At 32.1% G+C, this 17,471-nt stretch overlaps 1 protein-coding gene across 1 annotated transcript in view; it reads left to right on the top strand.

The window, feature by feature from the left end:
* Positions 1-15,122, top strand: part of LRRIQ1 (leucine rich repeats and IQ motif containing 1) — a 99,434-nt gene extending 84,312 nt beyond the window's left edge. Inside the window, exons 26-27 of the mRNA XM_057374760.1 lie at positions 2,520-2,640; positions 14,813-15,122. Coding sequence (XP_057230743.1) covers positions 2,520-2,640; positions 14,813-14,952 — 261 coding nt within the window. The 3' untranslated portion in view covers positions 14,953-15,122. The remainder of the gene's footprint in view (positions 1-2,519; positions 2,641-14,812) is intronic.
* Positions 15,123-17,471: the final 2,349 nt, after the last annotated feature.

Genomic DNA, 17,471 nt, shown 5'->3' with positions numbered 1-17,471 from the left:
ACAGGGTTAACCACTTCATTATTGATCAATATCTCCAAACCATTTAGATGTAACTTGAATTTAAAAGCACCCTTATCTCTGAAGGTTACAGAACATCTTGATAATTTTACATAGAAATATACAAATATACAGATGAAAAGCTGTGTTCAAGGCAAAGATTCATCCTGATTTAAAATGATTTCCTATTCATAAGAAAGGTTTGTAGTAATCAAACCAATAGCATAAAGTCTGGAGAGTTAGTTATAGTGATCACTATAGGTGGAAGTCCTATACTACAGTGTGTGAAAAGCTGTACCAGTATCTTAAATTTCTTCCAAATTTTCTTCTAAGCCATAAATAAAAAGGAAAGGTTTTAATTAGCTGCAGAAGACTTTCACCCAGCTTCTTTAAAAAGCTGAAATTGTTTGCTCGAGTGATTAATACAACCTTAAATATTACTCTGACTGTAATTGTGTGAAAACACTTATCTTACTTTGAAATTAAATAACAAATATTTTACATCAGAGATCAAGACAGCCCTATTAAAATCTAGCATATAACCCTGGATATTGTTGCCTAAAAGATGATGAAGCCTTAGTTTCTATGATGGTAGGGACTGGGAAAAAAAGCTAGTTGTATAAAATTCTGTGGTTTCTGGGTCTTTGGGAATTGGAACATTAGAAAACTTCTGCTGTGTGTTGAGACAGATTAGAAGGAAACAAGAATTATTAGTTCAATTGGTTTAAATCTCTTTCGGCATCTCAATCATTGCATTATTTCTAATAATGAAAGACTAAAAGCTTTCAATTTAAAGATTTTGAACATAGAAAGCTCTCACAAGTTTAAAGCTACTGTAAATATTGAGGCAAAAAATTATAAGAAATAATTGGCAGGGTAAAATGTTATTTTTTTCAAAATTTCTTGAAACTGCTATGGAAGGGAAAATAAACTGTTGATGTTAACAGCAATAATAAAGACTTTAATGACTTTAAGTTTAAAAACTTTAAAATCCTAGTCATTAAACACATAAAAGTTAAGCATGAGAAAATAAGGGATAAACATTCTATATGGACACAAAGGGTATGCAATCACTAAGGAAGAGTGTAAAATCTCTGTATCTTTGGAGTTTTTGGCTTGAAAATGCATGGACTTTTTAATGAATTTTACATTAAACAGTGACTGAGTAAAGACAAGGAAATGAAACAGGTCTCCATTTCATCTGAGTTCTCTAAGTTAGACTGGACTACAAAGCCTGTCTGCATTGGTGCAGTGCTGCTTTTGGTACAGTGAGCTAGTTTGAACAGGAAGTCTGGAAATTGTCTCCTCCAGAATAGCCTACAACTTCATAGTAATGGCACTTTCCTGAGAAAAAGGGAGCTGTGGGCTTTAGCCCCCTGAGGAAGGAGTTGAGACCCAGCCTCTCGATTGAGCAATCTTGCTACTACAGTGTTACGCAAAAGTTTAGTGACATTACCACTAGCAGAGTCTTTCCTTTTCTGTGTTTGTTTGTTTTTATATTAAAAAAAAACCAGACTCATTTAGACACCTAGCTTCTGAAAGATACCTAGCTCTTCAGACAAGAGAGAGGAAAGCTTAATCTGCTTTTCTCAATTTCACTTCTGAAGGTCCAGAGACTAGAAAAGTATATATCCTTATGTTCAGTACTTCCAGCTGGGACTACACGGGATTTTGTAGGCTGTTCATCAGCAGTGTCTGATTTATCCCCATTATTGTTACCAGCCTTCAGTATCTACCTATTGTTAAAGGTTACTTTTGGTGCTGAATAGCTTTTCATTACCTTCTTCAGTAAAATGTGAAGTTGTTTCTGCAAAAATAACAATCTGCAATTTACAATGGTTGGTATCTTCTAGGCCTGTTTTTAAACTTTTCCCTACATGTTCCAAAAGCAGCATTGATAAAATTAAATATGATTTTCATCTTTATTTTTTCCTATTTGTGTGCAGGTAACATGCTTCATGCCAAAACATACCATTCCCGCATGTTAGAAGTTTATAATTAATATAATACTCTTGCCTAAAGTATAATTAAAATGCTGTCTGATGGTTATGGTTAATTAGCAAAAAGCTAAAAGATTAAATTACTTGCTGGGCCCATGACTGATTGAAGTGATACATGTCCTGGATAAAGCATAAATATTGCAGGAAATAATCCTATATGACATCTCTGACATTCAACTATAACTGAAATTATAGACTGGTCAGTAAATGATCTTAAGCTGTTTAAGGTTTCATCAACCCTCTGCAATATTGATTTTCTTCAAAATTACTGTACTAAAATGTTTTCTTTTGTTGTTGCATTGACTCAGATCACAAACCACAATTTTAAGATCGACTCTTATTTACAAAAATGCTTTGACATAGTGCATTTGTTCAACCTAAGCAACAAAAAAGGATTGTGGTATCATTTTGAAGAAGGTTGTTTGACAGACCCTGTTTGTTTATTTGGAGTAATGTGAGCTACATTCAGAAAATGTTATATTTTGTTTCATGATTGTGTACATTCTCTCCCACTGCTTCCAGGCAAGCCCTGTAAGCAGAGAAGACACGGATTTAGACCTTGTTTCCATGGCCAGTGGAAGTGCTTTGACTGAGAACAGAGAAAAAAATAAGCCGCCACACAGACACTCAGAAAGATCCTCAAGTAAGTTATGTTTTTTTCAATATCAGAATTAAAGAACACTTTAAAATACTAGGTACAACTGACCCTGCTTGGAATCCTTAGTAACACATGCTGCTTATCTATCTGTTTCTTTTTTATCTAAAGCCTTTTCATACATTCACTACAGTTCTGTTCAAATACTTTAATATCACTAGACTTTCCTCTGTGATTTTAATGGGAAGCTTCTTGTGATGTATTATGGGTCTTCTCATGTCTGAATCCTTAGAAGACTTTTTTTCCTTAAATAATGAAAAATATTTTTAAAAATCTTCATCTTATTTTTTTTTTTCCAAGAGAGCTTTGAAAATGCATGTTTTGTTACCTGAACACTTGAACACATATCACAAATCAAGGTACAGATTTCTGTCATGTCGATTACCAGTTATGTTGTCGTATAAGATCCCACTGAACTTACTATAGCTCAGTAGTAAAGGATCCTTTTAAAGCCTTATATCTTTACCACCCGAATACCATAGAAGGTAACAAAAGAAACTATATATAGAAAAAATGAAAAAATAATTATTGAATAAATTTTTGTAATAAATATGTCATAATACTATCAAAAAATTACAGAATTTTAAGTTTCATGCCTTATTTTTTGTAGTATAACTGAAGCAATGTTAATATATTTCTGATAATACGACATACTATATTTTCTTATTTGTGTACAATGTCTTTTCTAAATAAATAAAATTATAAACCCCCCAAAAGCACATTACAGAAAATATTACCTGTATTAAATAACTTTGGTGAAATTATCTAAATTCCAAAAACTTTTTAATAGTGAAGTTTCTGGAAATGTTTTCAAAAYAGAAATCAGGCATTTAATATAATTTATATATAAATTGCTGGATTTACTTTTTGATTTTGTTTTTATATAGGCTGAATTTTCACTTTCAGTGAAAAATAAAATTCAAGAAAAACATGTAAAAATACTCGAAGTCTCCATAGTTTGTAAAGGCTTTAGACATTAGACATTAGTTCACACAAGCAAAAACTAAGTGACTGACTATGTTTGTGCTTATTCATTTGATTTACATTCCTAAAATCAGATTAGATAAAATCTATTGTCATAGTCAGAGTTGATTTTACTAATGGAGAAAGAACATGATTCTGTCTTTGTGCCTACCATCTTAGAAAAGAATGAATTATGTCCTTAGTTTTCTTGTTTCTCACCATTGGTTAGTGACGAAGCCTCACCATTTAAGTTAGCTCAGGTTCCTAACTGCTAAGATCCTGAATTTAGGTGAGATAATTCTAAACTACTGATGTCCATGGCAAAATTATCATTATATTAATATATCCAGAATAGAATGTGTGCATATTTTATATAATTGAGTTAAATAGTATACACTGCATTGATATTAGTGTATAACTGCTGTTTAGACTGTAACCTATACTGTAACTCCACCCAAAAATAAATCAAAGTGAACTCTCTCGAAATGTGGAATTTGCCTGTGTGGAGCTTGGGAATAGATTTTTCTCTTTGGAAAAGAAAAAAGTGTCATTGCATTGTACCTCCAATAAGGAGAGATTAGGAATGGAGCAGGAAAGAAGAACCAACTGGCAGAGTCATAAATGGGTGGACAGGGGTGGAGAGACAGTTTACAATGTCTGCTAATATAAATATACTTTCATAAAATACACATACATTACACCATACCTACATACTCATTCTCCTTTAAGTAGTACAGGGACTAAGAAAAAAAAAAAGAAGCCCAGGTTTTATGTCATTTTACATATGTTTCTGCATTTGTGTCTATATAAATTTTAYCATAATGGATTTAAGAAATTAAACAATGATGATACATTCAATTGTATCATTTATGATATATAAAACCAGACATTGCTGTGTCCTTTGTACATTTCATATGCAGTATAGAAACATGTTTATTACATTAGTTCTGTTTGCCAAAGACTCTTGCTTTTCGATGATCAAAAATAATTAGCTCCGTGGTATCCTTAAAACTGAAAACATTATAAATTTGCCTTTACTGAGAATGTATTTGTTATAAAATGCTTTCCTGTTGTATACTCTCTCGTGGTTTTGCCTTCTGAAATTAAATGAAGATGCCTAGGAACTGTTTCAGTGATTTAGTAGATATATTCCCTTTCAGTTTTCCTGCGGTTGTGTTACAGGTTATTATAAAGTTGCTGTGACCTTGGAGGTGCTTTCATTTCAATAAAYTGTAAAATCAAGTTCTTATACCATTTTTTCAGGGCATCTTAATCTCAATGGTTTGATAAGTTTTAATTAATAAAATGTTACTAAGTTCACTATCCAACAGCCATACTTTAAATTGTTGCTCAGAATTCAATTATTGTTAGGAATCAGGAATTGAGAGCTATTATTTGGTAATATCATACATGTTTGTATTTAATTTGTAATTTAGAAATCATATCAATAAATTGTTGAGACCTTACAGGCTGAAAAGTAAAGTCTAGAAATTCAAGATAATGGATTCTTAAGTATATTTACTTAAAAAAACTTTCAAATTTATGTGATCCTGAAATAAAGTGCCTTTTATATGTACTACAGGGAAATGTATTAATGATAATGTCTTTTTTAAAGACAAAATGTATAACACTTCAAAGTTATTGTCCTTTAATTCACAGGGGATTTTAGAAAGGCTAAGTCAAGATTTTAAGAAATATTTTTGGGAACTTCACAACTTTTATGTTCTGTCTATAGATCTTTTTTTTTTTTTTTYTCAAAGGCAGTTTTTTTGAATTCTGGATTAAACAATTTTAAGATTTTTATAAGCCAAATTTACCATTTCTTTCTGAAAATTTTGGATGGGAGAGATTAATCCTAAACTAACTTAATTATTTTCCTTGACAGAGCAAAATCAATTAAGTAATAAAAGAAATAMTTTTAAATAGTATATCTCAGTTTAAGGAAAGCATTTGTTTACTTTAAAGAATTTGATTTTGTTCCCTGTTACATGTTCAAAGGGAAAACTAACTGTTCCTTAAATTGATCCAATATTAAAAAAAAACCCAAAATCTAAAAAATGTGTGTAACTTAAAGAAAGAGTATCCGTTGTTCAGTTGGACTAATCAGTTATCTGTTTAATTTAGAACCTTGCTTCTGTTAATGGCCAGTACATTATGTCCTAGAAATCATAGTTATTGCTTTATTCTCCCTAGTAACTATTTTCTCTTTTCTATCTCTTGAGGTTATTTTTTTGTGTGGGGCTGAGGGGGGGCCATTCTTATCTGACCATTCTTTATAATTTTTATTAACTCCATAAACATTGGTTTGAATTTCTGGTTGTATTTTTTGTTTTAGTGCTTTCCTGAACAATGGTACTGTAGTCAACATTAAGTTGGAAGATGGACATAGAAATACTTTGCAAGAACTAAAAGTTCAGCATTTTTAATACCTAGCTAGAGAGTATGGTCTTTTGCATATCCTAATATCCCATTTGTGAGTAGTATATGACCATCATTAACTACCTTCTATCATCCCAATCTGTTTCTGCCCAACCAGTGCTGGACTGTTAGATGAGTGTCCTACATATTTATATGGTCTGCCATCACRATTCTGTGGTTCTCTTTTCTCTGCAAATTTAAACTTTATTTTCATTATATTTGCCTTGGGAACTGCAGTCTTCTGACCAGAATTTGAAAGTGAAATGCAATGGGAGTTGTGCCTCTAACTGTTATTTAAAATACTGCCCAGAATTCTTAATTATTCTCCTCCCTGAATTCTGACTTTTCAGGGAGCCTCTGATATCAGTGAAACACTGCTTTGCAGGAAGAAAAAAAATTAAATAAATTACAATCTGAACTTTTTAGTTCCTTGATCATCCCTATTTCAAAAAGTGGATCCATGTATACCTCGACTAAAAAACACTTAGTTATATTTCTCATATAAATTCAGACTTGACTATTCTGTTAGTCAGTGAAATTAAATTAATTAAGTTTTATTATGCCTTTCTCACAGTGAAGTATTCCAATTCAGAACAAGAAAAAGAGTAACTTTCATTTCACTTTCTTTTTASATCTTACTCAATTCTTTTTGCTTTTGACAGAATCTCCACCTTGATTATTTTTGCCTCCCTTTCTTTCATAATGAGAGTTCTTAGAAAGTGTTCAACTCTTTTTATAAGCAGTATATGGTACAGCTTCACTTTAAAAAATGCCTGCTTTCCTGTTCCTTTCTTCTTAGCATCACTATTGTCTATATATTCTAGTTCAAGGACTGCTGTCTTTCATTTAGGATTTGTAAACTTTCTCTGTGTAGTAAGCATCTAATTTTTAAACTCTCTATGAATTTACTCATGTTTTACCAAGGACATTCTTGCGCATATTTTTCTCCCTTTTTTTCTGGTTTTTTTTTGTTTGTTTGTTTGTTTGTTTGGTTGGTTGGTTGGTTGCTTGGTTGGTTGGTTGGTTGTTTTTTGTTTGGTTGTTTTTTTTTAGTGGCGAAAGATACATATTTTTCTATGTATTAATTAACTATCAAGCAACATATACCTAATCTTTTTGAGCAGACTACAGAATGACATTTTACAGGATGCTGTTTAATTCACTTTGAGGTTGCATATTAAAAAATTACCTAAATACAGATTTTTAAAGGCATGTAGAACTTGCTTTCATTGAATATAACAGGCTGAGGAGAAAAAATGGTACATGATCTCATGTAATTTCATCATCTGTGTTTTCATTTATGAAAATAATTCAAGAACAAATACACAGAGGCATTTCCTAAATTTTAGGTGCTTAATTTTACAGCCTGATAGTCTTCTACAAAGGTTTGGGAGTCCTTAAGTGTGGGGGTGTCTTGGGCTTTTTTAAAGAGAAAACAGATTAAAAAAAAAAAAAAAAAAAAAAATCCTTTTTGAAACATTGGCCTTTACATTTAGATATCCACTTTGAACCATGGAACCATTAGACCAATGATAAGCATTTCCTTCCTATGATTTGAGTAAATAGTAACAACTTTATGTTTCCTTTGTTGTGGGATATTTGTAAAGTAGATTCAAAAATATTTCTCGAGTCAATGCACTGAAAGCAGTCCAGTAATTCATGTTGGGCTGCTCCAGATTGTTGCACTGGATTTCCATAAGGTCTTCTTTCCCAAGGCAGTCTTTCTTTCCTTGTTTTTTTTTTTTTTCCTTCTAATTTGTCTGGTTTTAATTGCTGTTTCTTCCACTACTCTGTTCTGTGATCCTTTCTTTTACTATGAACAATTCTTGTTTCTGTCTTTCAATTTATTGCACCATAAGCCTTCCTCTTCCATCCACTCTTCCTTCCAAAATACGTCATCAAGTCATCGGTCTGTTTCTATAGATCCCAGTCTCATTATCTGTTTCTTTTTGTATCCAGATTATTCCTGACAGTATTCCTCAGGTTTATCATTTTTTTAGTTTAGACCTCCTTCAAAGCTGACCTGGTTTAATGTAGTGTTTAGGCAGATCTTGAGTCCTGTCTCTTAATGTACTTACTCTTACCATTACCTTTATTTTCACTTCTTTTAATTATGTCAGTTCTGAATTGGGGACCATCTAGTGCCTCATAATCAATCTTCTTTATTCTTCCTCAGTTCTCCTTTGCCAATTCACAGTTTTCTTCCCTATGTTTTTCTCTCTGCTCTGTGTCAGTCTCTTTCTCAAGTGTCATTCTAGTCTCTTGTGCCAGCTGTGCCAGAGCATTTTTTACAAAGTTAGTTTTAGTTTCTCTCACCTTGATTCCGAGTCAGTCTCATTTCTCTCTTGGAATTTAGTTCCAGCCCTCTGCCTCTTCTCTCAGTCTTCTTCCTATAGGAACTTTGATTCTTACCCTCTTTGTGGCTCCTGTAGCTMTTCTCCATTTGCCATAGACACCATGAAACAAGCAGGCTTCTAAGTTCCCTGACTTAGCATGTTCTTCAACATTATCTTTAGGAATAGTCTTGCTTAGCTCCATGTGAAAGTATCATGGTAAAGTGCGTTTCCATACTGACTGGAATTTAGTGGATATTGCCCAAAAGACTAAAAATTCATTCTCTGATCATGGAAAAATGTCAATTTGTATATATTYGATCCAAATTTTGAGATATCCTAAAAGGAAGGTTCTGTTATTTGGTGGGTTTCAGGTTTCCTCTGCAAAGGTCAACATAAGTATTTGTCATATTTTCTCAGAAGTGTCCAGCCTTTCAGAAAACTTCAGGCAGATGATCAATTTCATCCCAAATGGTCAAAACTGGGGAAATAGATAAGGAGTTGAAATACAAAATAAATATTGAGCTTTAATAACCAGTGGCGCTGAAAGCCTTGTTTGTAGTTAGAAAAGAGTTATATTTTACAGGAATGTATTTGGAGCACTGTGTTTGTTATGTTTAAATATGTGGAATGACAATTAATAAATGTTTATATATTATTCTTGTAAATGGTTCTCTCTCTCAGATCCATGTAACTGAGTCACATTTTAGAGTTCAGATTATTCAAGTATGTCATTGTCAGCATGATGTAGTTAAAAGACCATCAATGTTTGATAAACAAAGAAATTTAAGTTTCTATGAAATTATTCTATAAAATATGAATCATGTGTATATTCTTTCTTCAAATCTCCATACAAAAAGGAGATGTATCATTACATATCATGCAGGATTTCATATAAGTTGCTCCCGAGACTACGCAATGCTATTTAAATATAATTTTGAATATAAAAATATAATGTAAAATCACAACACAATAAATACCTTCTATGCAAACAATGCAATTTAAAAAAAAAAAAATCCAACCTCAATATAGACAGTGTTAAAAATTTAACCTTTCTGATATTGTAATGTTTACCTTTTTCACAGACCTGCTGAACCTATCTTCTTTCCAGAGCTCAAGTTGATGTTAATGCTTTGCTGCTAAGGATTCGTTCTGGTCACTTTCATTAAAATTCGTTCTGGTCACTTTCATTCTCCGTGCCTTCTTATGCTGTATTTGCTTATAAGTAATACAATATGTTAAGGACTTTGAAATAAATTATATCTCCAGACACACAATGTTAGGTGGATCGATAAATGTTCTACGACATCTACTATGCATCATAAAATTTCTATCATAACCTTTTTAACAAAGATTTTCTTCTTGGACACTAAGAATTTCATTCAAAGCATTTTACATATTGCATTACTTATCAAAACAGAGGATATGTAAGCCTTGACATTTGTTAAAAGACCCAGGCTTTAACAAAAAAAGAGACCAGAACAAATCAATAGCAGAAAACAGATTAAACAACCAAAAAGTGACTGCTTAGAAATAGAAGATGTGAAGTTACCCCAAGACAAGCTTTCAGCACATATTCAAAAGAAATAACTTTTTGATATATACAGGCATCTGAAAGACTCTCAGACCACACTGGAACTTCATATAGTAAGTTCTTACAAGTAAATTAATGTACAGTAAAAAAATGTTAGAGCCTGTTTTCCAAAGCCTGCTTTGAGATAGGAGAAATTAAATTGCTTTTCTTGGCTAAGATTTGTTCCCACATCAGTGGGTATTAGAATAACCATGTACCATGTTAAATTATACTTAATATACTTGCCAGGTTCTATTTAATTCTAGCACAAGTAATGGTAATAATAGTTGGTTTTGTTGAAAGAAAAATCAGTATTGTATAYAGTAAACTGAATGTAATTGCTCTAATTTAAGTTACGTAAACATATTAATTTATATTTAATATATATCTCATTTCTATTTACTAAAGATAATAAAGATAGCATCTTGAAACAGTGTGAGTCTTCTTGTTGTTGCCCTTGGGTAAGGCACATTACAAATACACTTAAGGAACATAGCGTGAAATAAGAGTATTGTGATTATGCTTACAATTATTCATGAATCACAAATACACATGTGCATACCTATGTGTGTGTGCATGCATATTAATGAAATATGTGCCTTACAGATCTCTTTATCTTGATAGCAAAAAATCACTGTCAATGCAACTTTATTTTAACAATTAAAAAATTATGATAGTAGTAATTTGATTCACTCATATGCTAGTATGTGAACCATTCATTTGCAAGATACATGGCAGTTTAGAGGAAAATGGAGATATTGCAAATCCAAGCTTTTTGCTGTAAAAACCATTCACATCATTAGAAATGCTGTCAGATGAATATGTAAGGTTCCTCAATAAAACCTCAAAACAAGAAACATAAGTGAAACAAATATAATCAGGATTCCACTGTCTATTCATTTTGATTTGTTTTGGGGGGGGGTTCAAAAAGTTGGGTTTGTTGTCCACTTTGTTCTTTTTTTTTGTTGGTTTTTTTTTGAGAAATAAGACTGTTTTTAAGGAACATTTCTAGGTTCAGTGTGCTGATTCAAAGTGCCATTGTCATCCCTGACAACGTCTTCTCTCATCCCCTTGATCTTGACAAAATGCTAACCTTTTGCTAATGAGGGTGTCTTTATTGAATGTCTCTGGATATAATATAAACAGGAAAAAAAAATACCTTTTTGAAAATTAGAATCAGAAGATCTGTTGTAAAAAACAGGTATTGATAGCAAAGTCACTGAGTTTTTTTGGTTTATATGCAATTTTTTTAAAACCTCTTTCAAGATGCTACCTAGATGCTTTTTTGTACTTAAATGCAAAGCTGCTCTTACTTGAGCACATGTGAAATATCTAGATTTTCACTGGAATAGCAAAAGACATGAGATAAGAGTAAGCATAGTAATTTGTGGGCAAATGTATGATCAATCAGGTAAGTCCTATATTTGTAATGCATTCCATTCATTATTGGATTATCATTATTGGATTAGATATTAGAAACATTTTTTCATTGAAGAGACGGTCAGCCATTAGAACAGGCTGACCAGAGAAGTAGTGGAATCACTGTCCCTGAAAATGTTCAAAAAACGAGTGGATGTGGTGCTGAGAGACATGGCTTAGTGGTGGACTTTGCAGTGCTGAGTTATGGTTGGACTCCATGATTTTAGAGGTCCTTTCCAACCTTTATAAATCTATGGTTCTGTTCTTGTGTTTTCATTTCTCTTTCTGTTTGGTCTTTCATTAAACTCTAGGAGAAAGCTGCAGCAAAAATCTTTCTCATATTTAAATACCTACATTGTAAATGAGGTTTCTTTGCTTTATGACACAGTTTTCCAATCACAAATGATATTTAAGCCACCAGCAGTCTGTAAGTGTAACATCTGAGAAACAGCTGTGATATTAATAGGAGTAAGCAAAACTGCACTGTGCTGGTGTGACTTAACTGTGCTTGGGAATTCTTCTTCAGGGAATAAGGATGTTGGTTCTGCATGCCAGTTCTGTCTTCCATCACCCTAGTTAGACCAATAACTGGAAAAGCAGTGTTGATAATAATATCTCCTTCCACAAATATCCATCTCTTAGTACCATTTAGTAGATATCAAAAGTGCTGATATATCAGAACTGCAAACATAATTATTCCCATTTCAAAGATGGAAAGATGTGACATACAAAAGGAATGATTTACAATGATTTACAATGTCTGTAGATGTTTCATTCCAAATTAGTTGATCATTCTCTACAATGGCTGAAAGTGCTGACAACTATGTAAAGGATGGAAAGAAAGAATACCGAATTAGTCTGTGCTTCAATTCCGTTTTTCTAGGTCACAGTTGTACAATAAAGTTTAAAGCAAACCCTACAAAGTTGAACAAGACTAGATAAAGAAAAAGAGACCCGTGACTGTCAGACTTTGGGAGAGCCTCTGATTTGTTAAACCTGCATTCAAGGGAGTAGAGAATCTACAATTTTAGAGTACTGGGATTTAGTGAAAATACCATCAGGCTGATGAAGTTATCCTTCTCTAATACTGAGGGTCTGCAACTCCTGAGCAATGATTCTCACAGATGTCTAAAATGTTGTTTTGCCAAACAGATTATGTGCACTCAAGATTAATAATGTATTACATTTCTTGATCAAAGTATTTGACTGTTCTACCCTCTAAACAATGTGTAAATCAGTTAAAAGTAAAAAAATTAATTTGTGAGCTTTTGACTCTGACATTTAGACAAGCAGAATTCATGCTATGAGAGATGCAGCTGTTATTCTGCCAAAATAAAAGCACATATTAGTAATTTATGAAGACTTTTCACAAGTTTCTTGCAGCAAATTTTAATGGCATAATAATATGCATTTCATACTCATGTAAGGACAAAATATCCCTTCTGATGCATTCAATRTAGTTATAAGTGTAGAGCCAAAAACCCTACATGTACAGATTGCTGAAAGCCATCATGAAGATACTATTTTAGCAGTGCACATAAGTTCATAAACAAGTGAGGTTGTTTGTCCAAAAATAATCCAGATCAGGCAGTTAGGATAAAGTTGGTTGACTGTCTTGCTATATTGACTCTATCACTATAAGACTAGTTTTCAAATTCATTATTGATAGGCTCTTTCTAGCATTTGATTTTATTCTGTTTTAAAAATAATGTAATAAAACGGTTTTTTTTGTCAAATTATAGAAAAAATAGCTGGTATGTCTTGTTTACCTATATTATTGATTATTGATACCATGTTGAAGGTGAGTGCATAGGAAAAGTGTAAGTTAGCTCCAGTTTTGTTTTCCACTTTAAATATGGAATGCCTATTTCCATTTTTGTTTTTATTTTACAAAGAACATACTCCAGTCTTAATTATTCTGGTTGTTTAACAACGTTTTCAATATCAGAAAATATTCCTTTAAATTAAAGGCATGCAATTTAAAAATATTATTACCATATTAGATTTGGTAATGGAAAGTTTACTGGTTGATAAAATAATTTCTTTGCTCTTTTACAAAAGCCTTTCTGTACTGGAAAGCTCTGCTTCCATTTGAAGTGTTAAATAAAATAATCTAAAGCCAAGGAAACTGGGAATGTTTTCAAGGAAACACATCAGAATTTTAAATCTTTAGGAGATATATCTATAGTAAATGATACACTTTAAGAAAAAAAACAATTGACTGCATCTGTAGAGCCATTGGAAGATGAATGGAGATGATGTTAAAAAAATACTTGAAAGCTCTTGATTGCCAAAAGAGAGAACTGTTTAGTAAGATACATTTGCAATAACTTAAGAATTCATAAGAAAGGGAACCTTTGGCTGGGAAAACCTCCTGACATTTTGATCTAGCAGGCTACAGAAAAGCATCCATGAGCGAACAAATAAACTCTTACTCTTTGAAATTCATAGCTATATTGCATATATTGGGACATAGAATGATATTCAGTCACAGGATTTAAATTTTGTTCCAGTTTTTGGCACTATTAGTTGTGAGAAATTTAATTTGCTATTGAGAAGTATTAAAAATTTAAAATAAAAAAATCCTAAAATTATATAGTTAATGTTTTCCTTTAATGAGCAGCAAAATGTTGTTCATAAAATATGTATTTGATAAAGTAGCATGTTAATTACATATGTATATACATATATACACACATATAAACTGCTGCATTAGGAACTTATCATTCATCATATCATTCTCTTGCAAAGTCTGGGCTGTCTTCCACAGAGGTTTTCTTTCTTACAGATGCCAAAGCAAGATAGTTGCAGCTGTAAAGTGTTCATTTATGCTAAATAAATATAATACTAATCATGCCTACTGGTTATTTTATTTAAAGAATTGTCTTAAGAGTTTTGCAGAAACTATTGTCTAAATTACTCAAGCAACTGTATGCATGACAATGAAAGTGATTGTCTCACATATTCCTGTGTGCTCTTAGGTTTCTCTGTGACACCATCCAGCATCTAAGTTTAAGTATTACKGAGCTTTGAACAAAAGAAATCTCTCTTTTATTTGGTCTAATATAGTAACACAATAAATTGTTAATTAGATATGTCTTCTGAACTGTTCTTCATCCACTTGAAGGAAGAGTTTCTGTGTCAAAAGCATTGAGTATCTCTGTAAGTGCTCAAGTTCAAAATGGATGGATAATGGTACTTCTTATACTATTATAATTTTGTGTAGTACTTTCACTGTCTTTTTGGGTAAGGAGTTGTTTTTTTTTTTTTTTAAAGTACTACCTTGTAATACTACTTATATTACTTTTAAAAGGACAGCAATAAATAACTGCAAAAAATGTATGTTGTCAAATTTGGCATAAAAATATTATTGTCTTAAAAAGAATATAGTACAGTGAAACTTAGGGAGTTTTGATTGGTTGGTTTTTAATTTCACATCTGTTTTATTGTTTAGAAATGAATATTTCTACTCCAGAAAAATCATGTTACGGTCCATCTCATAAAGAACGGATATCATTTAGAGACCATCCAGTGCAGCTAAGTGGAGGATGGGGAGCAGGCAAAAAAAGAAAAAAGCTTAACAATACTGATTGAATATTGGAGATAACTATTTGATTTAATCAAATATGGAAAGCATATGAAGACATGTTTCTTTTTAAACCTCTGAATATCAATTGTTGGATTTTCATTTATTACCAATAAACCAGTTTCAGTTAACTACTTTTGACTTATTTTATTATACATGGTTATAGTGGTTTGGGTTTTGTGGGATTTTTTGGTCAAAGTATTTTATACCTGTCAGTAAGTTATCATAGTTTGTGTTTGCAATTGCTTATATGTTCATGTGGTATAGAATGCAGAACTGATTAACTCTACAAGGTTTGTTGCACAGTGACGAAGTTGAGGCTTGAATATAAGAGCTGGATGAGAACTCCAAATGTAGTAAAGGTTCATGTTCATGTGTTGTATGCCACATATTGAAAAACTGAATTCTCCTTTTCTCACAAAATAAAATACATGCTTGCAAAATGTGTTGTTAGCTAAGACAGCCAGCAATGCCATTCTTAGAGAAGTCTGTTTAAATTATTTTACTACAGCAGTAAAAGTTCTCAGCAACCTACAAATATTGGGCATGAACTTTTCTTTTTTTAGGAATATGAATAATCCTCCTACTCAAAGATATAGTAGTCCTATATCTTTCATCACAAATTTTTGTCAAAATATGATAAAGCAACCTGTTATATATGTTCAAATACTTCTAGCTATTCCTTAGAGAACTAAAAAAAAATTAAAGCTTCCTATTTTGTTCTGGGATAGTGTAAAATTAGATCTACATGTCACTGTTAAACCAACTTAATTTTTTCACATAGACAGTCTCCTTCAGACCTATGTGTAAACATTTTGAGGTGCAAGGAGATCTAGAGAAAGAGAAGAAATACGATTTCAACTGTTCATGGAGATCTAACTCATTACTTCTAGTCAATGCTTTGCCTATCAGCATACAGGACAGAAAATGCTCCTTGGTTTCAAAGCCTAATATTATTGTAATGTTTTCTACTTTGAGAGTACAAGTTGCTAACTGAATCTAGAGAAGGCTGTCTCTAGTACATCCTTGTCTGTTTTTGTAAACTTCAGCCCCCTACAGATGGGAGATAGAGAGGATGGGGCTTGAAACTTCAGTCAGTAAAGAATATAAATTCTTGCTTTGTGGATTCTTTTAAAATGTACTTAAATTAACTTGTGATCATATTTTGTAAAGTGCTTTCTGTGCTAACATATACATCTAACTATGGATTAAAAGCATTCATCTCCATTTTGTGAATACTCGCATTCATTTTCAGATAAAAACATCATTGGTGTTATGGAAAACCTTCAGTAAATAATTTTGCTTGTTTGAACCATTGTCCTGTTTTTATTATCACTTTGCTTTTGAAAAGTCAATACACCCTATTTCAGAAAATATTTCTTTGCTTTTCTGGGGAATTATGGTCAGTGAAGGTTGCTTGACCTGACTATAGACATGCTGGGGTTGTCAACAGGGTATAAAGTGTCAGTAGATTATTATCTTACCTAGTTAGTTTCCCAATGGATGAAGTTAGTRTTCAGTTTGATTTCAGGATCTGTAATATAATGACTTTTAAATGTCACCAACAAATACCGGAGCTTTTGTTATTTTGYTTTTAACATCAAGGTTGTAAATTTTATCAGAAAAACTGTTATTTCAAATGTCTGCCTCTACACCTGGTAGTATGTGTAGCCACTGTTACAGGTGTTAACTGGTAATTAAAATACAAAATCAAGCAGTTCAGTTTAGCACTTCTGCAGATTATCCCCTCTATTTGTCTAGAGTATCCATAAGATACTGCACATCACCAGAACTGTAAATAAGGGATCTTTCAGATTTTGTGCTTCTTTCTATATCTGTATCATCTGTGTCTCCATCTGCACTTATATCTGAAAAAATATCTGTTGTATAAAAATTATCATACCTAATATCTTCTGCTTTCAAGGTGTGATTGAATGAGAAACACTTCCCAGCCTAAATAAAATGATTCAGCAACATTTTTTAAGGCATTTTATTTTTCAATGATAAATGGTAGCTTTTTAATATACAGTTTACTAAATTACAAATTGGAGTGACAATATTCACTGACAAGCTTTTTTGGATTCATAATATGCTTAGTCTACTGTTCAATTACTTGATATTGTCATGCATAAATTTATCAGAGAACCCAACTGAAATTAAGGTATAAAGCATGCCAAAATATGTTGCTGTTTTCATAACATTGCAATGTGTAATAGTATGAGGTCCTATTATTGTATACGATAGATTTTTCTCAGAATTGCAGTGTTCAAAGTGCATTGTGTCTGACCAAATATAGATAAATGTGCAAGGTGTAACTTCTGTGCAAACTAGCAGAAAAACTTTATTACAGTCAGGAATAAGGTGAAGCCACCAACATGCTTTGGTGTTCATAGTCGCATCTTAACAGTATGTAAGGTCAGAGGTAACAGCAATGATGTATGTGGTGGATATTTATGACATGAATTTTTCAAGCCCTGCTCTCCAAGCAGTTTCATACTTTTTTGGTGTCATTTGGGGATTTTCTTTT

Source organism: Malurus melanocephalus, unplaced genomic scaffold (assembly GCF_030028575.1).
Source record: "Malurus melanocephalus ecotype Western Australia unplaced genomic scaffold, MMel_1.1 scaffold_232, whole genome shotgun sequence".
Classification (NCBI taxonomy): domain Eukaryota; kingdom Metazoa; phylum Chordata; class Aves; order Passeriformes; family Maluridae; genus Malurus; species Malurus melanocephalus.
This window is presented reverse-complemented; position numbering and strand designations above follow the sequence as displayed.